Source organism: Larimichthys crocea, chromosome VI (genome assembly GCF_000972845.2).
Source record: "Larimichthys crocea isolate SSNF chromosome VI, L_crocea_2.0, whole genome shotgun sequence".
Taxonomy (NCBI): domain Eukaryota; kingdom Metazoa; phylum Chordata; class Actinopteri; family Sciaenidae; genus Larimichthys; species Larimichthys crocea.
Window position 1 is genome coordinate 12,363,115 of NC_040016.1, and position 27,089 is coordinate 12,390,203.

A 27,089-nucleotide genomic window follows, 5' to 3' on the forward strand; every position below is an offset into this window, starting at 1 on the left:
ATTTATTAATATTTCTTTAAATGAAAAGCTGTAATCAAAATTCAATTCAACATCTTCAGAGATTTTGCGTTTAAAATCTTACTTGGTTTGGCAACTGACATTTTGGAGACTATGGCAACTCTGATCTACTTGTGCTCTTATTACATTAAGTTTTAAGATTTAAGCCAGAGTGGTTGTTGTTGAGTTACACAGTCAAACCTTTAATCAACAATATGCATTGATAAAGGCTAAAAGCGTCTTGTATCAACATTCAAAGGATATTTAATATGATGTGCTTCTGTCACGCGCCATGCAAGTTGACAGCCTGTCTCTTAGAAATGTTTTATCCTCTTAATCTTAACATCCGTACGACTAGTGTAAATGCTCATGTTAATGTTACTGCCCTCGTGCCGGATGCTGCTATCCATTGCCGTCACCGATGTGGACATGTTTTCGTAACGCGTGCGATGTGTGTTAGTCGAGGAGACAGCATGTTAGACTATAATCACACAAGTCTGACCTGACACATCATGACACTCTCTTCTACAGCCCCGCCACTCAGTGTAGTTGGCCACAAGTTGCTAAGCAACGAGCCACAGGAATGTCGAGGGCTCCGACATGAGGAAATGCTCACAGAAGTGACAAACATGGAGGACCAGGGAGAGGGTGACAAGGTGTTCCTCTGCTCAAAAATACACCTCTTTCCCTGTCTAACCCTGTCACACACATGCTCCTGCCGCTCAGCCCCCTCCTCCCCGGGCCAGTTTTCTCTTTCCTTGTTCCTTCCTGTCCCCGGGAAGAGTCCCCGAGTCAAAACATGTGTAAGAGAATTAAACTCGGATGTACTTCAGTTGTTGCACTGACAGATCGGACACAGGATCCTTGTTTTAACTTGTACTGCTACACAGTGCCTTGTGCTTTCCAGAATTTCTCTTGTTTATGGTGTTGGCTCCTGTGACAGTGGCGCACTAGGGAGACTTCTGGTGTTAACTTAATTAAATTGTCCGGGAACGCCTCGTTAGTCTGATGATTGTATATATGTGAAGGTAAGAGGCGATTTCTTTGCATTTCTTTCTTAAGAGGCACAATCTGAGACATAAATGTGAACCAAAGTGTCACCCCAATGAGAACCTACTATCACAAACTGTGCATACTTGTAATTTACTGTGAATGGTTTATCGTACTGGCTCTAGGGACCGACTGATTCTTTTCTCTCCTTAATCTAACGAGAGAGTTCAAACAGAAAGAGGACATTCTGTGATTTTAATTATGCGATTCTTATTCCTAAATGTCTTTTTCTAACAGTTTTGTTATGGAATATGGTTTCATGTTATCTTAATCTGTGGTTTTATTTATGGGCATCTATTTCTTATGTTTTAGGACTGACTGAAGCTACATTTAAATTATTTCTAGTGATGAATACATTCATTCTCATTCAGTTCTGTCTAGATTTGAAGATGTGATGTGATCTTGCGTTTCATACAAACTTTAAGTCTGTGTAAAGGCAATTCTGAGATTTCTTTCAGAATACATCAGATATGTTGGAAAATAGATGTTAGAGGTTAAAACAGTTTTTCAGGCCCCCCTGAGCATACCCCTGCACCCCTAGCAGAGAGATAGAGATTAATTCATCTCGCTCAGTGTTTCAAAGTTAGTCATGTCATTTTCTGAACTCGTCTGACACGTTTCAGTTGCTTCAAAATTACTGCTCGACTGCTCCCATGAATGGGTGTGAGAATACTCTCATTTCTACCCGATTTTGACATCTAATTTCATAAACTTGTTGATATTTTTTAAATCGTTCAAATTTGACACTTTCTTCTTTTGTCTGAACTCAGAACACATATTTATTCTTATTTTACACAGACTTGTAATCAGAATGTAAAGGCTTCCTTTGCTTGTCTTTTGTTTGTTTGGTCTGAAACCGCTGACTTCATCTGACAAGCTTGGCCTGACCTCAAACAGCCACTCAGTCTGAGCTGGACCGAGACAGAGATGGAAAACGGGGTCAGGTCTAATCAACATTGCTGTCATGATTATGTCCAGTTCACTCCAACTTGTAACCAGGCAACAGGCAGGGCCTCCGCGGAGCTGATGTGACAGTGGCAGGTAGATTGAACGTGTAAGGGTGGACAGGAAGCTTGGGAGGGTGGATGAAGGGGGTGTTTGGCCAAGCGCAGCCTAGTTCTGTCCAGTCCGTCACACTCGCCTGCCCGGCACTCAGTGTACATGCATCAGCTGTTGCACAGAACCACAGGCAAAGGTGGGTACTTTAAACAAAAACATTAGCTGCTATCTTGTTTTGTCCTTGTAGCAAAAGACAATGCATCAACATTATCACACACTGAGATAAATACAATGTTTTGATCTCATTCTATTAAAGAATATCCTTTATTTTGCAGCTCTGGGGTGGAAGGAGCACAGGAGGTCTACAGGACAGAGCACTGCACAGGAATCCTAATGTAAGGTTGGATTTAAGCCTCTTTTGTTCATGCGGTCACCCTCACAAATGTGCAAAATTATTCTCGATAAAAGGTTTTGTAACATGCACTTAGCTGCATTGTGTTTTAGCGTAGTGAAGTGAAGTGCATTTAACAACAAAAGACATATTGCAGTGTAAGGACATGAGTCTATGCCTCCATTATAACGCACAAATCAGAAATCAAATGTGTTTACGGCACGTGTGAGGACTCAGATCACAACAGTTTGTCAGGATTTTAAGATAGCATGACAGCGGTGCTGCTGAAAGCACAGGTGCTCCAATGACAAGTTAAGTTTCTGCAATTTTCTGCACTTTTACTCTGCTGCTGCTGTTTATATTGGTTAGAAGCTGCCTGCACTAAGCCACACAATCGTCTATACCAGGGGGTGTCCAAACTTCTTTTTTAAAGAGGGCCAGATTTGACAATGTGAAGATGCCCAGGGGCCAATGCTATCATTTTAAAGATGAATGAGTAATGAGTAACATATTTTAAACCATTCAGTTCAGTTGTGAGTACCACTTATGTTGTCTTTTCGTTCACAACTTCAAATTAAACATGCTTGATAAAGCAATGCCACATCAGAGGTAGTGCACTTTATCAAGAAATCTCTTCTTTATCAGGAAGTCTTCTCCCACTAAAATAACACAGCTACCAAAGGAGGCTGATAGCGAGCTCTTGAGTTGTTGAAGCAACAAAATCCAAATGTAAAGCTTGTACAGAAGTACGGTTTATCTTGGAACCCAAACACGACAAGAAGACTGTTGACATAAACATCCTTTATCGCGTTTCTAGAGTTATGACATGTAAGGAATGTCGTATTTCTTTCAGGGAATTAGTCATAATATTTTCTCGCATATTCTCTGGACAGTCCAGGGAGCTTAAGTTTCATTCAAACTGCTAATATGTTTATTTTTTAAACGTTTTATCACCTCTCTGGAGAGACTTAAGTAACCGTTAAGTATGATAAGATTGACGTTGCTGTTAATTATTGGTTTTTAAAGGATTAAAGGTTTAATAAGGTGTGTATTGATTACTGATGGTAGCTCATCAGGCTTATTATTAGCTAATCGTACTCACTTTCTGGCGCTAGTATGCAGTAAATGGTTGCCTCTCTCGTGTCTGTGTTTTTAAACTACATGCAAATTTAGACTCTTCTTTATGGTGCAAACTTTGTTGCATTCTAAGATAGATGACAGACATTAATGCAATGCTAATGTGAGAACACATGTGAAGTGGAGTGACACATGGAGTTAAAAGTCTCTGCTGTCGTGCTCTACTGTATATCAGCACACATGGGATGCCTCCCAAATGATTTGGTCGGAAATAACTATTGCATAATTTACTTTATATCTGTTGATGGTATCATATAAAACAACAAACTTAAATTGTCCTAAACAAGTGAGTAAACTCAACACCAAACTCTAGTTTTCCTTTTCCTACTGAGATTCTTTTCACATGATGATCCAAACAAGAACATTTGAGAAGTTCAGCCCATCCCGTGGACGCTGGCAGTGTCATTTTATCTAGAAATAATATCACACTAATATTATACTAAAACAAACACCTTGTGATTACAGATCATGAAGATGGCACTTACCATGGTCTTCTGCGGACGTCATACAGGTCAATCTTGTTGGGTGCCTTCCATGGAGTGGCTGGAGAGAGCAAGAAAATAAGTTATAGGTCGTACAGTGCACTGTAGGATATTTCAGATCAGATTAGATCAAAGTAATCATAATTTCATTCTGTCCAACTGATAAGAGATTGCCAATGTTCTGCAGCCAAAGAGCCCAAGGGTCAATTTAGACTTTATCTTGCTGTGAGTTATAAGGTAAACTGTTGACCCTGCGGCCTACCTGGGTAGTACCGAGTCACTCCTGTGGCACTGCCAAACACCTGCCAGCGCAGAGAACTGTCCTCCCGACGGTTATCAATGAAGACCCTCTCCAGTGCCTGGGTCCAGTTTAACTCATTTAGGATGACTGGGGCTGTTGGAACACACACACAGATAAGATAAAACACAAACAATCAGAGGCACAATAGCGAATTGGCAAACAGGCTCATTGTTTTCTGGTTGAGCAGTTTACACAGAGTAGTGCTCAATTTTTCAAAAGGAGAAGATAAAGTTTAAGCTGATTTTCACGTCTGTATGCATCCAAACATTTCTGTGATTCCTGCTGCACAAAGCCACTACAAGCCCTTGTTTTAAAAAATAAAAGGTCCTCTTGCAGTGAGCTCAAAATATGCTTCTGGTTATCAAAAAAAAAAGGGTGAGAAAATGTAAATGAGTTGCTTATTATGTGCCTTAGTCCCTCAAAGTATAAAAGAAAATTTAGCTACAAGCAGAGAGAACAGCTTTTTAAAATCTAATTTATACCCACTGATTTGTGTTATAGATTTTTTTGGCACCCGTTTTTAAATATTGAAAATAGACATAGATACATTTCCTGATTTTGAAATAAAACAAAACAAAACAATGAACACGTAAGTGAGTGCTCTCTGTTAGGAGTCCAAAGGTCAACTGTCCTTGCTCAACAACCTTGCCTGTGCCAGCAGCAGTGAGCCGAGCGCATAAGAATGGATGTATGCAGGCAGCTCGACCGGCGGTTGCCGTCTGAGCGGGGCATCTGTCTAATCTGGGTGATCTCTGAGGAGAGCAGAAGAGGAATCTAAGATGACCTTGGAGGAGGTCATATGTCACTTGCAGCATGTGGAGGCAAAAGCCACTCCTGTATATAGATATATATATGTAAATATCAACTAGCTGCCCATTTAGAGGTAAAAAAAAAAAAAAAAAAACTCTGTAAGCTGTAAGATTATCTAAAAACTAATATTTTCATTTTTTCCAGCTCAATGCTCAGTTCCATGTTGCCAAAACTGTCTCTAAAATTGTAGCCCAAAACAAAAACTCTAAGTTTCATTCCTCTCTAGCATCCTGTACAAGAAATGCACACACACATGCACACTTACTATAGCAGCAGTATCTGGAGGACAGGAATATATGAAAGCCAAATTGCTGCCATCACCGAGGGCCGCTCCTCAACATGTTTTTCTCAAAATTCATGGACACAAATACAAAGGAAGAATGGAGGAGGAGAGAGGCAGCCCTACAGATGGGAATAAACATAAAAACCCAGAGAGAGGGGGAGGACGATTGATGGGAAGCAACACAGAAATTAACACGAATGAGTGGCTGCTTTCACAGCCTGAAAAGGCAATTTCTCGCCCATAAGAGAGAGAGAGAGAGAAAAAAAAACACAAAACAAACTTTACCTTAAAGTACTACATTGAAAATGGCAAAATGGCACAATCTAAGAGTTGAATCAGCTCAAAGAATTGATTGTTTGAAGTGTAACAAATGTCGGATCACCTTTTGCCCTTCGCACAGCAGGTAAACCACTTGCAGTAAAACTACAAGTTGCTTATAGTTGGAGCTGTTGGGACAGGTGAGGCATCACCACCGCTTTGCTTTTGATTAATTGAAAAACAATATTTTCTACCTCATCAATCTAACGCCTGGTCAGCTCTGTCATTGTGCGGCTATTGTGTGCTAGTGACATTTCTGCAACAAACTTAACTGCATTCTACCAGAATTAGAAACTAAAGCCACTTCATGTCCTACTTCTCATAACAGTGTTCACATTTGCCAAGAGTCCAGATGGTCTGAAGAACCAGAAAGGGTGAACGGGAGAGAGAAATTACTGAGACTCTCAGTATCTCTGCCGTTTGACCATGAATTTGCAAACTTGCCGCCGTCACTCCCATGAGTCCAATTCATTTCAGAGAGACCAGTGGCTATATTTTACTGATGTTTGTAAGTGGAGATTATCAGGAAACCAAACCATGCATTTCAATTTCATCTGGGCCGCGCAATACTCTGTGGTCAAAGAGCCATCTGATGAATGTGTAAAAAGTATTATCCTTTAAGCATGAGCTATCACAGCAGGTTGCTGCGGCGGCAGTCTGTGTGCTGTTAAGTCCTGGGTGCTCTTATCCGGAGAGGCACTGGGTCGGTAATGATAGCTATCCCAGACAGGCCAAGGGCAAAGAGACATCCTGCGACCTCTGTTTAAAACTAGTACCATCTCAGCTACCTTGATTAACATCAAGGTATTAACCAAACTCTGGCTATTTACGAATTGTAATGCAAGGATTATCAGCCCCATTGCTGCCCCGGGCTGCACACACACATCTAAATAGCTTGTGTTGGTGTGTCTTTGTTCATACCTCAGCCTTGCAATCAAGGGTAATAAAGTGGATATATTTATGTTGCCACCTGATACTGATGGGTCAGATACAGATGTGAGCCACCTCTACTGTCAGGCTAACTCTGCAGACACACAAACACACATAAAGAAACACAAATCTGCAGGTGATCGCTACAGAAAAACGGGCACATCAGAGATAAGAGAACACAGCACACTAATTCTCATTGATTTATTCGGTAAGGATATGCTGTGACTTCTCTGGACAGTTGATAAAAAGACAAATTTCCCCTGGGGGGGAAAATATGCTCACATAGGCAGACAGGGCCTCCGAGCTCCGTGTTGGGATCATCTTTCACGTGCAACGCGCCCCCCTCTCTGATATCTTTAAAAGGTAATTCATCAGCGCACCGCTTCCCTGACATTTAGAGCACCCTTGGCTTTGCCCCTTTATGGAGCAAGACTGCACACCAAGTAGGGAAACAATTATGAGTGGGATTTATGGAGCATCTCTGCGTGAGATCATTTCTCAACACCCCCACTACCTCTATCCTATGACCCCACCCCCCAACCTCTCATACACACATTATTCACACTGATGTATCCGAGATAAAGAGCCATCCAAACAGATCTGCGCCTTATGCCCTGTATTAATCCAACATTATATAAATAGGTTCACACATTTACTGTACACACAGAGCAGAAAAGAAAGGCACGGAGGCCTGTAATATATCATAGTGGAACACAAGTGGTCCCTCATAAGAAATCCATAATGGTAATAGCTCGAGCTATTAGGTAAGTCCCCTTGAAGAGTCATAACCATTATCACTGTCATCGCCATAAAGCGTTTACATATTCTACTTTTTGAACAGGGTGACTTGGTGTTTGTGGTGTAGTTCAGTTCTATTTACTCTGACATACAGGTGACATTACTCAAACAGACAGGCAGGGTAACACTTAGACAAATAAAGCTTGTTTTGAATCTTAGCGAGTTAATATCCAGAAAGTCATATCTAAAAGGGAAGGCAGAAATAAGAGAAGTTAACATTGTTTATAATTTGCTGACACTTTAAAGCTTCCCATGCAATTTTTTGGCAGTTAAATTTAGAAAGGAGAGACTGAGATTATATCTGAAATCTTTGTCATTTCATTTACGGGGTCAGTTCACACTCATTACAAAAAAACATTTTATCTCTTGCCCTTGTGTTTTTTTAGCGATGCACACTTTTGTTCGATTTAGAAATTTTATTTGTGGCACTCGGAAGATTAAAAAGTGACATTTACAACATTTATTTTCCAGCAACAGTGTCCCAGTTGTGCTGAATAAGAACATGTCTTTGTTGTATTATTACGAATATTTTGAAACCCAAAGCATCTCTATATTTGCAGGTTTCACTTCCTTTAGTGTCTCTTTGGATTGTCAATTCCTCAGCCATTGCCTCTCTCCTGTTTCCTCTCCGTCTCTGCTTATTCTCCTTCTTTCAGGGCTGTTTTGTGTCCTGGATGAGTGTTAAAGAGCCTGAACCTTAAACCTTTCATCCTGCAGAAGGGAACAGCAGCAACGGGAACTGGCAGCAGCTCACACATCCACAAAGACGAGCTAAAACAAAGTCTAAGCCTTCCCGGAGACAAAATGTGCCTTTTGTAGCTTTGGTTGAGAAAAATAACATCCAGAAGATACAGTGTAACCTAATTTGCATTCTTTGAAGTGCACTAAAATTCAACTAAAACAGCAGCATTAACTAATTGCAATTAAATGTATGCGTGGGATACCGGCAGTTTCACTCAGGAATAGCATTTAGGATGAGTGTATTTATCAGGTTTGCTAAATGGTAATCTCAGACTGAATGGAGGGAGACAAATTTGTCTGAGGAGGGATGATTATTCAATGTACAGAATAAGACAGAAGGGAGATTTCCCTGCACCTCCGGAGCACTCCGCCAAATATTTCTTCTAATTAAAGAAGAGCAGTAAATAACAAACACATGAAAAGTAATTTGTGAGCCTGGTGGTGAGTGAAGTGAATTTTGCTGTGCTGACTATTCTAATTAGTGTGCGGGTAAATGATAGTGCCCCTTCAATGGGCACACACTATAGCGGGGGATGAGTGAGGGGCAGAGAGAGAAAGATGGAGTCTGTAAAGTCAAGAACGACAGAAACACAGACTGCAGTATTTATACTGTCTTTCTTCTCTTTTGGTTTAACTTTAAATCCCATTTCCCTTATCCCTCCTCTCTCAATCGCAGTCTTCATTTTTTTTTTTTTTTTGCCCTTTCACTCACGCTTTTTTTTCCACACATTTAAATCTGGTTTGATGTTGAGAGGGGCTGAGTTGATCTCCAGTGTGGCATGAGTTGGTTGACAGGGAAGCTTCCTTCGCTGGAAAGGAACCTGGGGCGTGTAAAACGAATACATGTACTGTGCACACACACACACACACACGCACAAAAAACAACTTTTTATATTCAGCCGAAGCAAATCTCAAGAGTCACAGTTTATAACTTTAAGATGACAACTGTAACATGTAGTAAAGTGGAAACATTCACTAATTGGAGCCACAGCATTTAATTCGTTCTTAACATTTTATATAACAAAGCATAGCTCCTCATTCCTCTCATTATCACGTCCTCTTCCTTTTGTGAACAGACCCGAGTCTGTCTATCAAAAGTCGCCTTTGTCCCTCCAGTACCTGGTGAGCTGACTTCTTTCTAGATCAGTTTTAAAAGATGAGAGACTTCAGAGGTAGTTTCACTCAAATGAAACCCCCGCAGATGCAAATCTTTCTCTTCTTTTCAAATCTTACACGACACTGCCTTGACTCTCTATCTGCTGTATCTGTTGCGCTCAATTTTCTACTGCACATTACACCCATGCAATTTGCTCTTTACAAAGGTGAACAGGATGATTTTTTGCCAGGAGCTTCCCGGAGGGGATCTATCCACAGACCAGAGTACAGTGGCAAAATGGAGGCTAACATTCAAAGTGCAGGGAGTACAAGCTTGTGGCTGGTTTAGGCACTGATCTGGGGATTTGGTAATTAAAGTCTCATAAATAATTGAACATTTTAGCCTTTTTGCGGACACATTGCTTTACATTACTGATGACTATTCATAAAAGCGCAACATTTCAGCTAATTTCCCTTCATAGTTTAAGATGCGTACTTTACAACACAAAATATTTTTTTTGCATTTAGAATAATTTTGATTTTTTTTAGATGAAATATATGTTATTGTCATACGGCAATGCAACTGCAGGAACAAATCAAAAATGTCTTGGTGCTGTGTTCAAGGACAACTACTAAAACCCGAAACTCAGCTTAAATTCACGCACCAAATCAAACCTAAAAAATGTCACAGATATCATGAAAAGTGGCTCTAATTGATGCTCTTATATCATCAGTGGATTGAATGACAATCTAATGTCGCTTATTGTGATGAACCTACAGGGAATCAAACCAACTCTGAAGTTGGAGAGGGGTCTGGCTGCAGACCTGCACTGTGAGGTCTCCTCCACAAGTTGATTTGAAGCCTTTCAAAATAAAAGCGAGTATAGGGGAAGCACGTATTTTTCGTTCCCTGTGTGAAGTGAGGAGACGACGAGGTGAGTAGAAGTCAAGTGACAACAACTTTTCGTCATACGAGGAAACAGAAACAGTCTTTATTCACTAGAACGTTACGTTGCACACTATATATTGCCCTGTAAAGATATATTAATTTGAAAGAATCTGGTTTTGGACATTTGGGTAGTTTTTAGCACTGTTATCGTATCGATAGTGCTCACTTAAATGTGCATTTCCTGTCTCTTACAGATGCATATTTCAATCTTAACTCCCGGCAGTACGCCCAAAGTTGAACGCTGCATGTCATGCTGCAACCAGTTTCACTGCCCTCTGTGTCCAAGCTGCAGAGCCACTTAGAGGCACAAAGGAAAGGTGGCTTTTTATTTAAAGGTAAGCATAATGTATTTGTCTGTGTGTTTTTACTCACTCGCCAATGCTACTAACTTCTGACAGATTGTGGTAAAAGGAGTTTTTTTGTTTTTTGTGCATGATTTTATTCTAGATAAAATAATCTGCAGATGTGGGTTGAATCGCAGAGATCAGTGACACTATCATTGCCCTGCGTGCAGTAAAACTGTATTGAGAAAGCCAGACATGACAAGGCACTTGGAGGCTTGCCAGGGTGCCATGACTGTCTCTCCAGAACAGACCTCTCCTCCCACCCACAAAGATACAGCTACAGTGTCCTCCTCTGATCTTTACAGGATGTCTCCTCTTCCAGCTCAGCTTCAGCAGAGCAACAAAGCTCAACTGCCGCACCTCAATCCACGCTCCTGCAAGCCGCAGTCTGAGATTTTAAACATGAACAGCACACAAACTGAGGAGGCTGCACAGGAAATGGCAAAGCTGTTTTATGACACCATGGATCCAAATGAGGAGGACAAAGAGTCGATTCTGGAGCCTTTTAAGTTTTTGCTTTACAGCATTGAAGATATGTGACTCTTCTGTGAAGAGATAATGGACAAAAGAGGGTACTTGAGCACAAAGAGCAGGAATTATAAGAAAAAAATTGCAACACACTTAAGATATGCCTATATAAAAGAATTGAGTAAATTGATATGTAAATGGGTCCAACAGTGCAGGGGGCTACATTTTCAATGATAAATAATTGTATAGAAGCAAAGAACAGTCAGCAATAGGTTGGAGTGTAGAAGCATTATGCCATCACACATTAAGGTGTATTTACAGAGATTTATTGTTTCAAAATGAATTTGTACTGCAAACTAAAGTAACAGCTGTCTTTTTGCAAATTAAATTAAATTAAAATACTGGAGTAAAATACTGCATGTTTTGAGTAGGCTAAAAATGTTTTAAGGGGATCATAACAATATCTGTACATCTAGTTTGCATTGATTATCTGTAGAATAACCCTAGAAGTGGTCATAACGTTTTGTATTTTCTTTTATATATATAACTATTATATATCTATATTATATATATATCTATATTATATGATATATATATATATATCTATATATAATATTTTTCACTTTATCCAGTTCCAAGATATATATAAAGATATAAAGGCTTCGAATCAACCTCTGGTACTCACAGTGGAGGAGACCTCAGCAACAAAGGGTCCTGACAGTGGAGGTCTGCAGCCAGACCGTCTTGTGAAGTTCTCCTCAGCTCTACAGAGCCTTTAAACATCTTTCAGCTAATTGTTTTGGTTCATTCTCTGTTTCCAGATGCAGCAGCCAGATGCTTTCAGCAAAAAAAAAGCTTTAAAACCCCACTCTAGGCCACCTGCCCAGCGGCACATGGCAGACTGACAAAGTTAGCAACCACCCTGCAAACATAGTGGAGCAGCTAAAGAGCCAGATATTTTCCTTGTGAGTTGATGGACACCAAAAACGAAAAGGAAAAGTGTGACTCACACAACGTAGTTTCAGCCCATCCAACCCACCCAACACTATTCTACCAGGGCGCCATCACTGGATCCTGGGCTTACCGCCGCCCAAGACAATTTGTGATTGGAAGAAATGCCAACAAGCCAGTGTGTTTTTCCACCTCTACCAGAATGATGGTGGGGGTCTGCCAGACATTTTCTCCAGCACTGGCACAGCCTTAAAACAAAGTGTGGAGACTACTGCTACTACTAACAGCTTTTCCATTGCTTCAATGTGTCCAAATAAATCAGTTGTACAGCAGTTTTTTTCATTGAATGAAACATGGGAAACAATGAATATATACCAATCAAACATCTGATGGTATACTTTGAAAAATGTTGGCATAAAACAGTGACCTAAAGCATGTCAACCCACCAGTGTAGTGCTGAAACTAAGAAAGGAGCATTAGCTGAAGCAAATGGATAGGCAAGGGTGATAATGATGGTTGTGCTGTGTGTGGAGGGGTGGGTTGATCCATGCAAAACATTTAAGCTTTGCTCTTTCATCTGCACACACAGTTAGCCGGTCCTCGCCATTCATTTGTGACAACCAAGTTTCTCACTGTGCAAAACTACAATAGCAAACTGACAATGTGACGTTAGGCTGCTGGAAAAGGCGCCGCATGCAGCGGATTTAAACATCAAAATTTAATGAAAGGACTTCCCACATTCACTGGTGGTTTTCTTTATTCCCTGCTGGGAACAGTGCCTGCTTATTTCCATACCAACACTAAAGTAGTCATACACTACGTGTCCACTACACACATAATTGCTACCTTTTTAAATTGGGTGATTTATAACCTTATGTATTTTCAACATGTTATAATGTACATGCAACTGTAGCATGACCCAATCTGGCTTACTTTCCTCTATATACAGTCTTAACTCGGGTCCAATTATCAGCGAGATTCCTGTGAATCTACAAAATAGCCGCCAAATAATAATTTGAATATTCCCTCGCTGTTTTCATCCTTATTTTTCAGTGATTACTTTAAAGATTATATTCCCAGAGCCCTTCCTCTGCAATTATTCAGCAAATCCCTGCCTCTTCCTCACCATTTCTGTAACATTCTCTGGAAGAATAAAACCTGTTTCGCCACAGATGACACCACCCACGTCAATTTATTCCTTTGTGGCTGTGTTGCGATGTCCATTCTGTAATAAGTGATGATAATTAGAAGAAAACTGTATGAATGTTTGACCTAAGCTAATTAGAAAGTTTGCAGACTTGGCAGCAGGAATCAGCAGTGGGATAATGAATCATAAAATGGTTCATTACTGCGCTCAGGGAACACTCTCAATCTCAATAAACGGACATGGGGCCTAGCAGACAAATCAAACCAGGACGCATGCACTGCCTCATTTAGCTGCTGAAAGGATCACAATAAAAAAAATGCCTTTTTTTTTTTTGCTTTAGATGGTTTCTATTATTAAAGTGTCTCACCCCCACTTTTCTTCCTATCCTGCCTTCTATCTGTGCTTTTACTCAGTCCATCTCCAAGGACACCCATTTTGCTCTGACTGCCAATTCATGCTGCCATTTTCTGAAAAACAATCAATTTATTCAGTGCATTAACAATGTGCACAATGCAAAGAAAGCTACTCCAGCAACACAGAGCACGGGAGCTAATAAACAACAATTGAGAATTTCACGACTGTTGAACATCATGCTGCACTTTGGACTGTGCTCCATTCTTCCTACAGGTTTCTTTTCTCCTCCTTTCCTCTGGCCTACCCCTCAGGAACAAGCGCCGCATCTACCCACTCACACTGCTTCTCTTCTGCTAATCCTAAACCCACAGATATACTGTAGATCCAGACCTCCCCAGAACCAGAGGACAACAATCCGCCCACATTAGTTTCCTTAGACATCCTCTCCAAGGCACCCTGCAGGCTCCCACTGGTGGGACCTGAACAGAGCACAACATACAGATAATAATCCCCTTTCACTATATCTTTAAAGCAAATGCCGCTCCCATGACATGAACTTGATGTAAATATCTGAAAGCAAAGAATACTTCGCCGCCTTAGCATTGAACTCCTTTGACACTGTCAAACTCACAATGGACAGTTTAACAAAAAAAGATCAAAATTGATGCAGCAGAACTGGAGATGTCATCTTTTTTCCCCCCACATATTCTTCTTCCTTGTCAAAACCTGGAGCCTACATTTCCCACAATTCATCTCAACATAATGCTAAGAGCAGCTATGGTAGCCTTGAGTTGCTAGTCTCAAGCAGACATGAGGAGTGGTAAGCTCATGTCTATTTAACTCCACCCCTATAGATCCATTCATTTTTAAACATGTATCCCCAACTGGTGTTTCCTCATATGTCACAAATAATTTAGCAGACTTTATAAGACTCCCTCTGGAGCCACCAAAAGCTTGATTTCACTTTTTTTTACTAATGTGGTAGTACTCCCCAAGACATATAAACAGACTTTGATGTATAAAATTTGTGAGATTCCCCTTCGACTCGGTCTACTTTAGGCAATCTCATAAGTGATGTTTTTTAATATTGGAATTTGTCGCTAAGATATTTGGCTTGGTGACAAAGCATCTTTAAAAATTGCTGTACATTTGGCCAGTGACATATTTTTTTAACACAGTTTATCAACAACAACTAAAATGCAGCACACATGTTCATAATGGAGTTGGCACAAAATCTGCAGTTGGCAATCTCAGCACAGCAGACTGCGCAACGGGAGCTAACTAAACAACATCAATAGTAAACATTTTCCACGGAAGAGAAGGGAAAAAAACTAATTCCATGCATTGTACAGTGGTACTCTTCTAGTCTCCACCAGGCTCAATCAAGAGGCCTTTATTCTCTGACTCATATCTTCAGACAGGGGAACCAGAGCTAGTACAAAATGGCTTTGTGAACAATGTGCAGGCCTGATTGCTCTATTGTGAGTTAGCTGTGGCCTTTGACATCTCCTGAACCAAGAGTGTCTAATTCTGACAAGATTTGTCTGGAGACACAGCTGGAGGGCATTGTTACAGACAGGTGCCATACACTGCCTGTTCAGCAAAGAAGGCGAGGAACTAGACAATAACAGACAGAAAAAATTGCCAATGTGAAAGTGGCTGGCTGTCTGCACGGCTCTGTTTTTTTTGAGTCTTTAAAGAAGCAGGCAGAAAGTGTCCAAAAGGTTAGAGGTGGATAACAGAGGGAACATGCCAAGTGAAATCAGCGAGTCCCAGAAGATACATGTGTTCCCTTTTGTCCATTTGGCAGCTGCAGACTACCCTTAGGTGTTCCTCGGGGCTGCACGGTCTGTCTGTCTGTCTGTCTGTCTGTCTATCTATCTATCCATCCACATATATATATATACTGTATATACAGTATAGAGAAGAGATATAGATATAGATGGGAGAGGTCTAAACAGGGCCCAGTGGAAAAACAGGAGGAGACATCTTGATGCATGATAAAGGTGAAACTCCTGATAGTGCTAACAATATTTATGTATTATATTACATTTTCTTACAAGGGAGATAGTCGCGAGCACAGAATCAAACAACAGAAACATTTTCATTAGCAACAGATCACATGCTATGGGCTGGTGTACCCAAATAAATGTAGATTTTTGCCTTTTTTTATCCTGCATGTTTGAGATTATTCACCATACAAAACATGCTTTAAAGACGCAGTGAAATAAAAAAATGTGTCATCTCTGGTAAAAAAAATAAAATAAAATTTAACTTCATGCTAAATGTTTTTGATGACTCATCACGCAATCAGCAGCATAGCACACACGCTTTTATTCAATCAATTGTGATTTGTGGCGACTATCTGACTAACCTTAAACCTAACTTGAGGTTCAGAGTAACCAGCTCAAACAAGACAAACAACACACAACAACACATGTAAGAAATGCATTTGAAGGTAGACAGCTTCATACTGCTTTTATCCTCCAGAACCTTGTCCTTGTTAGTCTGTGCACACTATGAGCAATGCAATCATTTCCCGGAACAAACCCTGATTAAATCCCTTTGGAAATTATATTTTCTTATTAATTCTGTTTGACACAGAATGTGTCACATTGCAGAAGCTAAAGACTAAGTGCTGTTTCACTGGGCCTTTAATCTAACCTCAGATAAGCTCCGTCAGTGTTCGGGACCATATGTTGCCCTGTTGCATGCATTTAAGAGCTATTTTCTATGTATGTCTGTGTGCATTACTTTTTTCTTATAATGAATAGTAATTACAGCGACATAAAGAATAATACTCAGTATGACAGGACTCTTAAGTTAACGTTGCAGTAGGTGTGTGATTTTTAATTTGGTGACTAATTCAGTACACAAACTCTTTTCATCGGCAGCTCTTTTCTTTATGACACAATGCTACGAGAGCACTTTGGTGTTAACAGATTAATATGCAGTGACGCTAATCATCTTTTCACCAGAACACTGACAAAGAAAAAAGTTTTCTTGCATACTTACAGCCTCTGTATATGTCGGTAGGGATCTGGACCGCACTGGAGGAGAAGTTGACCTTGATTTTAAAATTAGGATCGTCCACAAACTCCAACTCCAAAGGCGTCGATCTCTCCAGCGGGTTCTCCTCTTCTCCATCGTCTGTCTGCAGACACACACATGCACGCACACACACACAAATCGGAGTGAGCATACAAATAAAAACATGTGGGATAAAAACAAAAAAAACGGGGGAAACATGCAAACATATAACTGCATTCTGTCACCTCCCATATTGTGGCTTTATAGCGCCCATCTGTGGCTCTGGTACATACAATATTTTGTCTCTCTTTCTGACTCGCACATAAAATCACGCAGCATCTGGATAATGTTAAGCACAAAAATAGCAATTATTCCGCCTTTTGTCAGCCTTCAGATTTAGGTGGTTCTATACTCTCCCTCTCATCTGAGAACAGCAGCAGGTATCAGAGCAGACGCTAAACACAGAAACTCATTAGTACCAGAGATGACTATCACAGACACACGGGGTGCCATACAAATTAACCTTGACAGTAACTAGCAACCAACACCACTTAATCACTATTTAGTCTCCCACCCACTCGAATGATAGCATATTTCATATGAGACTGTTTGTTTACACGGAAAATGGTGTTAATACGGCATATTTCAAATGTGTTTTGGCACTTTTACAGCTCCTCAGTCATTGGCCATTGTGCATGTTGAGAAAGCCTGACACACATATTGCATTAGGAAAGTGTCAGATATCAAAGAAAGCCAGAAGATAAAAAAGCAAAACTGACATTTAAGCTTTTTATCTTGATAAGTTATCAATGGAGCACAATCTGTGCCTGTTCCCACAGGAGGAAGTGATTGTGCGATGCGAAATAAAATGGCACCAAGATATAACCCCACTCTCTGGCTCGGTTTATTAGTTTATTCTTGATCTGATTTCAGTGGGTTTCCTTAGAGCGCTCACTAAAACCCTGTTTGATTCATCCTTGGAAAGCAACACAGTGAGCAGGTCACATTTACAGATCAACATTTAGAAATTAAAACGTAGGCGGCCATAGGAGGAGTCGTTCTGTAACAAACACAATCTAATTAATTTGCGTTCATGCAGCTCTTTGATAAACTGCCATACAGAAGTAGCCCTCAGCACAGTCTGGCATCATGCTTCTATCATTTTTCCTTTATTAGTCATCCTTCATTAGCCTTCATTCATTGAATATTTGTAAAACAACACTCACATCTCTGATCATTCCCCGAGCATTCTGACTGCTAAATTTGACTTAAAAACAGATCTTTTTGGCGCAGGAAATGTGACTCTGCAATACGCACTTTTCATTTTAATAAAGCAGCATGGGTTAATTGGAACTGACATGATAAAAAAATGTTTGTTTTTTGGAGAAATTAAATCAAAACCCCATGTCCGTGGAAGAAATTGATTGATGGGCCAACTTTAATTGACTATTAAAATGCAATTACAAGCTGTTGTTGGGACGAGTGGTGGGGGGGTAGTTGTGCTGATGTTCCACTGAAAGTCAACATAAGGAAGAATGCTGCTCTTATAACATCATAGTGCATGATATAAACAGAAAGAAATATGTCAGATGTATGTGAGGTAAGATAAATGTGTAGTGACCGACATACCTCACAATCATCATGTATTTATTACTTAAATCCAAATTATTGTTTCAAAACTATTACACAAGGTTCGGCCTCATCACATTACATGTTAAGTAGACAGTTTGGATTTTTGTTAACAGGAAAAGTTGCATTTTGTTCCACATGTTACAATGACAGCAATGGCAGACAACAGCCACATTTGCACTATTTAAAAAAAAACCCAAAAAGGCACAGAAGCGATACAGCTGCTGCATTGTCTATATTTTCTGTGTCACAAGCTGGAGGTGCTTCATTGTCCCACAAAGTTCTTGTTAATCAGCAGACAGCTCATCTGGATGAGTGAGAGGTTGTGAAGGAGGAACCTGCTGATATTTTAGTTTTACTGGAAAGGGGCTGCTTATATAAAGCAGGTTAGACATGATTTCTTTTTAATTAGTTTTAGTCTAGGGCCCTGTCGAGAAAAGACTGCTCATCTGTTGTTTTTAGTCTACGCCTTTTGGGATCTGGCCTGTCGCTGCAATCTGGCAAACAGAAGACTTTCCTTCTTTAACACTTCTCGTTCTCTTAAATCTGGAACCAGCAGTTAATCGATGTAAAGATATTAAAGCAGTCGTAATATAATCTTTTCCTGCTGTTCCAATCCAACATGTTTCATTTTGTACTCATAAAGTAGGGTCGTGGCTTTCTAAGCAAGAAGATATAAAATGGATGACTGTTTCCAGGTCATATCTGTTTGAACTTAAAATAATTGTAATGATAAAAATACAATTTAAAAAATCTGGCATTTAAAACACTGTTGTGCCAGACATACAGAGCTTGGGTAAGAAACAAGACTGACTGATTATAAACTGACACCTTAAACTTTGAGTTAATGTTGGTTTAGCACAGATTTGTTGACACCATGCGCTGAGGAGAAGTACATTTTAAGGAGCAGGTTTCTATCCATCAATAGTAAAGTGGATTGATTGATGGGTTAGGGGTGCTGGCTTTTCAACAGCACTAACTGTGAGGTTGAGGTGTTTGTTTATCACTCAGTCTGACACTAATTCTGTCAATGTCGGGCAGGGAGGGCTTTTTTTTTTTTCCTCCCTTCAGAAGAGCCCAATCATAATTAACCAAGGCAGCGTCTAATTAGGAGCTGAATAAATCCACGCAGGAAAGACTGATTGGTTCATTTTCTTCAACCATCCACCACCTGTTTTGCTCGATTCATTACCCAATTTGTTAATTTTATCTCCCCGTTCTCAAGGTTTAATTAAAGGCTGAAGAGGCCAGAGATGACATTTTGAAGATTCTTTCATTTCCGCCTTCAGCCAACCAGGGCTAACCTGAAACATGTCACTTATGCCCCTGTGTGTGTGTGTTTCTTAAACGACAGCAGGAAAGAGTGAGATAGAGGAAAACAAGCCTTTAAGGGATTCATTTAAAGAATTCCTTTAGGGGAAAAAATGACATTATGATTGGAAAATTACTGCTTTAACATTAACATTTACATGTTGTTTGCCGTGACTGGAAAACAAAGAAAAAGAAAAAATCTTTGAATTCTTTTATTAAACATTACAATAACCAGACTTGTAATAGTTACTATATGATATTGATGGTTGTCCTTTAAGTAAGTTAACACCTAGACACATCTTTTTTCTACCAAACCTTGCACTGGGACCATGCATCTTCACCAAGCGCACTTTTTCTGCGCCCTGCTGTAGTGAACGTTAGAATTTTTTATAAGGGATATGCTGTGATGGGACTGACTCTGTAAGTTTTTGCAGAAATATATGCAATTTGACCAATGGCCAATAAGACCTGAAAGGAACACGAGGTGTATTAAAGGAACATTCAATTTGTGCGTGCAATTAATACAAAGAACCCAAAGGAGGCTGAATGAGAGAAATAAATAAAACGGTCTTCATCCAGCCCGCTGGAATGAGACAGACATGCTTTGGCACACTGACTTAAAATGAATCATCACATTGCACTTTTATATCAAGGGTACAGTGACAGGAGGAGAAATTAACAGGTATAGAGTACAGGATAGGGAATAGAGTAGACAAGGCTGAGAGAGCCCACCTATCACTTACCTTTCTTCTAACCGAAATCTTATCATATCTCCCTAATAGTACAGGATTTTCGCTCCAGTGGTACAGCCTTAATTGAAAGGGGTCATCGCGTGAGGAATCAGGATTGAGATAGGTGACTACTGGTGGGCGGCTGCTGGGGCTGCAGTGATGAGAAATGACCTCTGCCTGACCTCTGTCGCTGTCTTTGGGTGGTGTGGGTTTGTTGAGGTGGGGGTCAGGGGTGTGTCACTGGCTCGGCCTTAGTGTGCCATGTTAATGATGACTGATGCTCTCCAATTAGATGTGCTGACAGGCCCTAAAGCGCTGTGTCATTAATCACTGGAGTGGCGTGCACAAAAAGAAAATCACACCATGATTTATTGCTCCTCCGCCTCCCTCTCTCAGTCTCTTCCCCTCTCTATCTCTCTCTCTTCCCATCTTTTTGTGCTTTGGTGATCTAGGGGGGATTCTTGCACTCTTCCTTGAAACTTAATCAATCAGCGGGGCACAGGCTCCGAGTGTGACCTATTCTAAGGAGAAATTGCAGGCTGCAGCCAGACTGGTGGCAATAAGAGTCCAGTGACTTGCAGGGGCTTTTTCTGGAGGAAACAGTTATCCAACCTGCAGGTATTTCCCTGGATGTCATTCATATTCTTCAGTATGAATGACACTTGATAGAAAGGGAGTACTGGTGTATGAATGTATGATATGACTTGTGTTTTGGTCTGTGGTGACTTGATGGGCGCGGAGGTCTAAGAACCCCCGCTGTTGAGGTCCAGTTAAAGTCCATCAGGAGGCAGAAAACTCTGTATATTTGACTGGAGGAGGACAGCTGAAGTCTCTGTCACATGCTCGTTGGTCTGCCCCCTGCTCTGTCACACCAACTCGCCATAAAGCAGTGTCACCTCACTAACACACACAGACAGCCCAGAGGCCTGTGACCGGAGGAAGGAGGGAAGGGGTTGGGGCATCAACACAGAGAAGGCCGGGGAAGGGGTGTGGTGGGGTTGCAGGAAAGGGTGGCAGGGTTGGGAAGGGAGGTGGGTAGGATTTGGGGTTGAAGGCAGGCAGACAGGGGAGGGGGGTGGCAGCAGTCCGTACTGTACTCACATAGTCTGAATCCGATTTGGAATCGTAGTATGAAATGGCATTCTCCTGTGCAGAAAAGAAAAGTGAAAAGACAGGTAATGAAAGAAGATATAGCAGTGTCTATATCAGCCCCGACTCCTCGCGGTGGTGAGCTAGAGAGAGTCATGGTTATATTCCATCACACTGTTCAGCATGAGAATATAATCAGCATCACAGAACACAGGAGGAGTAGTGTGATGTGGAATGACAGTCATGAGAAGGCGAGCAGATAAGTCCTAGAGATAGCAAAGGATGCAATGCATCTATTTTGTTAATATGATGCCATGTTTGCAACACATGTTCAACCTTGTGTTCAAAACACTGCAGGGACATTTTCATGTGTTGTGGAAGAGTGTTTAAAAAAAAATGTAAGTGTGTGTGGCGCCGTGGTATGAGCTCAGATGTGACATGGAGTAAAGCTCTGTGCAGCGAGACACGAATAAACTCAAACTATTACTCTCTCTGGGAGTCTTATCAACTTCAGCTGGCTGTGTTTTCAGTCTAACGGCTCTAACGGAAGAAAAGAAACACAAAGAAAGAAAAGAATGTAAATTATGTAAGTGCGTTTGCAGTATTTAGCTCAAATGAACAACTACTGTTACCCATCACCAGCTGGCTGATTCAGCCACTCGCCATCAAGCTCCCAGCCTTTACCCCGTGAGCAAAGACCCCGTACCCAGGCTGTTAGCCTCCCTGCTGTCCTCTTCTCCTCTGAACCGGCGTCCTTATCTCCCACACAGAGGCAGGCGTGAGGGTGGGCAAGGGCCTGCACGAAGCGAGCAGCGGTCGCGGGGACTGCCTCATTATCATGAGGAGGCTGGCTGAGGACGCGCTCTCAAGGGCACCACAGTGACTGACTCGCCCTCACTGGAGGAGCTGTGGTCATGGTCCGATGGGGGAGGACGGCTGACAGAGAAAGAGAGTGTACTGTACGGGCCTTACACATCATTTACTGTCTGTCTCATTTTCTCTCATTTCTGGTTGTTTCTTATTCACTTTCACTGATTTCATCTCTTCACAGCTGTCTGACACACGAGCTCCCTGCATTTATTTAACCTGTAAAGAAACATGCACACACCTATAGGGCATGAGTATTCCCAGCCCTCATCTTTCTCTCAGTTCCCTTCGGGCATGAGAGCCTCTCTACAGACAGGGTCCAGGGTCTTGGCTAGTCTCCAATGCTAATCAGGGAGTCAGTCATGAGCTCAGCTTAGTCCCTAACAACTCACCGCAGAAACCCAATATGATCAAAACTCACACTGACATCAAACATGGGGCGGACCAGTCTGGACGCAGCTTGTGTCTTTGGGTAATGAGCGTAGAGAAGATAGAGGAGGAGCAGAATATGTCCCCTGACACATCCCCTCAACTTACCAGCACTCCCTCTGCCTCCACAGCTCTATCAGAGTGATCAGGAGTGAGGAGAGAAGGAAAGGAGCTGAGTGGAAGAGGGATCAGATCTGATCGGTCAGGGACTACATCGGGGTTAAGTTGGTGGCTTAGGATGGGAGCTGAGATTGGGGCGATATGAAGACATGAATTGAGAGGAGAGATATGGGTGATGGTTGTGGTGGTGGTGGTGATGGTGGGTGCAGTGGGGAAAGTGCTGCCAGGGCTAAAAATAGCTCGTGCCTCTGCAGAGAGAGAAGAGAAAGAGAATGAGAGAGAAGAGAAAGAGAGAGAGAGAGAGAGAGAGAGAGAGAGAGAGAGAGACTGTGGCAGAGCAACAGTGTTGTTGTGTCTGCCAGCAGGATTGATCAGCAGCCCAGTCCTGCTTAGACCGGTCCCTCGCCTCTAAAGAGTTTACTCTCACTACTGCAGCATTACAACTCATTATTCAGGACTGCTTCCTGTAAATAAACACTTGGTTCCTTGCACCCGAGGGACAACGTCCAGCAGCTTTACTCAAACAAATAATGCTCTCAAAGAACACATACCACGCATTACTGAAGAGAGAACTTTCTGAGAGGTCCAACAAAGTAGCTCCCTGGCCTATGCTTCATCATTGAACTGTTATTTTGCACCGATCTCTTATTGCTGCTCTTTTATAACAATAATATAATACAGAGGCAGATAAATCAAGGGAAAACACAATGAATGCAGGTACTTCAATACAGAGCACAAGGGGTCACAGGAGGGTTTGATGAGCATTAAAAGTTTTCAAATCTTCTGAAAAGATTTGAACCCATTTGAACAGGTCTGGGGTGGATATGTTAGATAACACTTAATATCTATTGGAAGAATGACGTTCATCCCTCAGGATAGATAGATTATATAGATTATAAGCAAAAGAGCACAAAAGCTGTTCTCTGCTAGAGCCTGGTGCCTTTCGAAGACATTTCACATTGACTTTTCCAATGGGTGACAAATAAAGTGTGTCACCCATCTGCCTTTGGTGTCATGTCTGTTTGCACAGCTGGACAGCTGTGTTTACCTTACTGTTTACCCTGTACATATCACTTACTCGTGGTAAGCCTGCACCGTGTACATACAGTAAATCCACAGTATCAGTAGCATTCGTAGCACACCATTCCTCCTTGTGCAATTGTCTTCATGTTTTATACCTAATCCCCAAATTTAACATTTACAAGCAATATATAACATGTAATAATTCTGTTAAAATATATGGTAGTTAACACTTTTGATTGTGACTGGTAAGTTATGGCATTCAATGTTCTGTTGTTTCTTTATAACAGACCTTTGCTATGAATAACAGACCATTACTATAGATGCAATTCTGATTATAGACTTTTATAGGCATTTTTAAATCAATTGATTTGATTGATTTCTCTGGTAAGTAGCTGCTAGACAAGCAGGATAATAAACAGCGAGCTTCAACTGGGGTTTATTTTGCAACCATGGCCAGCTCACTGTACATAACTCCTCTGAAGACATAGTTTATATTATTGCAACTGTTTTTTTATGTTCATTATCAAACACGCAATATATAAACACTTATATCTGCTATTAAGACATTTATTAAATGTTTATATACTGCTCATAAATGCTTAATATGGTGACAAAGTTTTACTGCAAATGTAATTTAATAGAATTGAAAAGATTGTAAATTAATTATTAATATATAGAGCCATGCTAAGATATTTAATGGTTTGAAAATAGCATTTCTTTTCTTCAAACCACCTCATGTTATATAACATAAAATGTGCCTTATAATTTGTATGAAATTGTTGCCTCTAACCCTCTAAACCTAAGTACATGATCACAACTCATGAACAATACAACCTATGCCTCCAACCATACGCTCTGACACACACCACACCAACACGCACAGAAGAGGTGGCTCCATGTGGACGAGTCCGAGGCCACCATGACCCTCTGAGCAGCCCCCAGGGTAGCACGGCCATCTGCTGCGGCTGGTCACAGGTCTCTGTGGGCTCAGAGTCTGGGTTAAACACACATCTGATACACCAATCTAGAAATTATCCCAGACTCATGCCCTGTGCACCCTGCACACATACACACACATATATAGTATAACATATGTGCATACAGACACTCATACACAGCATGTACACACTTATTACACGTACACTCACACCCCCAGGTACACACAAAAAAACACACAAAATCTGAGAAAGTCCCACCGACACAAAGTGCTATCAGTAAATTAAATCTATCATGCTGAGTGGACCAACAAATTCCAAACAGGAGACAAACACTGAGGTCAGGTGATGATCTCCGGCCCCTCCCTTATATCAATCTTCCTCTGCTCATCTCCTGCCCTCCTCTCCCTCTCCTCTCCCTTATCTCGATCTGCTTCCTCTCTCTCCTCCTCCTCCTCCTCCTCCTTCACCACCCTGTCTTATCTTCATCTTTCCCAATCTCTCTATCCTCAACACCAGCCTCCTCTCGCCAATTTCAGATTTCAGCAAAAGCAGCGGCGCGTAGGTTAGATGCCTACTGTTGCTATAGAAACCGCCCCTCTGCTCTAGATTACAATGTGACTTTGTCTCCTTGCCAGGGCTACAATGTCTGCTCGTTTTCATGTCTGACCAGATACATGCCTGCCTATCTTTTGTTTGTCAGTACGCCTGTCAGTCTGTCTGACTAGGAGGTTGTTCCTCTGTCAGCGTGTTTTCTTGTCATTGGTACATGCTGCATGTTACTTTAATGTCATCCGTGGCTTGTAGTTACACATTTAAAAATCACCTTTCAAGTGAAGGTCAGAGCCTTAAAAGCCCCAAACTTTAGAATATGTAAAGAGCTGGCAAAGAGACCTTGACAGATAAAGCACAGGGCAAGAATATGTGATTGAAAAATGGCTGGTACATAAAGGCTGTCATATGTAGAGGTGCATGTAATGACTGAGTGTGGTCGCTGGGACTAAATCTTTTGAATTTGAATCTGTGAGCTCTCTCAATGGGCTGACTGAGACAGGTTGACATTTGAGTGTGAGACAAGCGCTCCATCATGGGTGGGGACAGATTACAGTCATATTCATATCTCCTCTGGACACCTGCTAATGATTTTATAATTACAGAACACACTTGGTGCCTCTGCTGTGCCCTGGGGTGTGCACACAAGCATGCATAAACACGCACACACACACACACACACACACACACACACACGTCTTTTACGCGCACACTCACACACAGTCTGTCAAGCACACACACACACTGCACCTCTCTTCTGGCCCTGATAGTCTAGCAATCATTCGTAGCACCAGTTTCCCTAATGGAAGCTGACATTATATCAAACACAATAAAGGATTTCATTTACTGCTCTTCATTAACCCATGCACATCAGCCCATAAGGTACACACCGACACACACACTTGCACACACACACACAGCTCACTTAAGTCTGAAAATGCAACCAGAATAAAGAAGGAAAAGCTTAACAATTTGATTTTGCAGAGAGAGAGGAACTGCTTATGTGAAGTTAGCAGCAAAGCTGTTATGGAGCTATACATTCTCACTCCTTCTCTTATCTCCTCCACTCCAATCTCTCCTCTTGTCTCTACCTATCTCTCCCTCAGTCTTTCCATTTCCACAGCATTCTTATATCCCATCTCTAAGTGTCAAATGGTATGAAACTCAAGACATTCTGGCAAGACCTCTCCAGCGAGAGGGGGAATGCAATCCTCCAGGCTAAGCTCGTACACTCTGACTCGGGCGCACAACACGGCGACACACAGGTGCATTACAATGTATGTATGTTAAGTAAGAAATGACTGACATCCAATTTCATCTGGAGGATGAAATGTAAAGGAAATATATACACAAGGGCATTCGCGCTAAAAGGAGACACATCAAAATGAAATCACAATACGCCATCAGAAACAAATTTGTTCAGCTCATTTCCTTTAGTCTGTATATCCCACAGGTTTGCACAAGTGTCAGAAGGTGAGCTCATAAAATATGCTTTTCGAACAGGTAAATTAATCATCAACGTGTAGAAATCTGTCAGATCTAAAAGCTTTTTAACCACTTTGATCTTGAATCACGGAGGTTGTCTGTGAATAAAAGATGACTTTTTGTTCTTTGGTGGAGTTCTTGATTCAAGGAATCTTAAAACTTTACTAGGTGCAAGCATAATGCTTATTCACAGAAATGTGGGAAAAAAAGTATATAGACAAAAATTCATTTTTATTTGTTTCAAAATTGCACTCGGAATTAAATTAGTAATCCACAAGAGAGCAGGTTCAAGCAGCAGAAAACGATACAACCTTTTAATGTGTTGCTCTCCAGACAGCAGTCC

The 27,089-nt window shown here is 41.2% G+C and overlaps 1 protein-coding gene across 4 annotated transcripts in view; it reads right to left on the reverse strand.

Annotated features, from left to right (window-relative positions):
- Positions 1-27,089, reverse strand: part of cacna2d2a (calcium channel, voltage-dependent, alpha 2/delta subunit 2a) — a 146,526-nt gene that overhangs the window by 43,335 nt on the left and 76,102 nt on the right. For 3 of the 4 annotated variants that reach the window (XM_027278858.1, XM_027278859.1, XM_019262935.2), the window contains exons 5-8: positions 21,348-21,392; positions 16,561-16,699; positions 4,319-4,450; positions 4,060-4,117 (exon numbers count right to left, since the gene is read on the reverse strand). In XM_027278858.1, coding sequence (XP_027134659.1) covers positions 4,060-4,117; positions 4,319-4,450; positions 16,561-16,699; positions 21,348-21,392 — 374 coding nt within the window. The remainder of the gene's footprint in view (positions 1-4,059; positions 4,118-4,318; positions 4,451-16,560; positions 16,700-21,347; positions 21,393-27,089) is intronic. The other variant, XM_027278860.1, reaches the window with a different exon arrangement.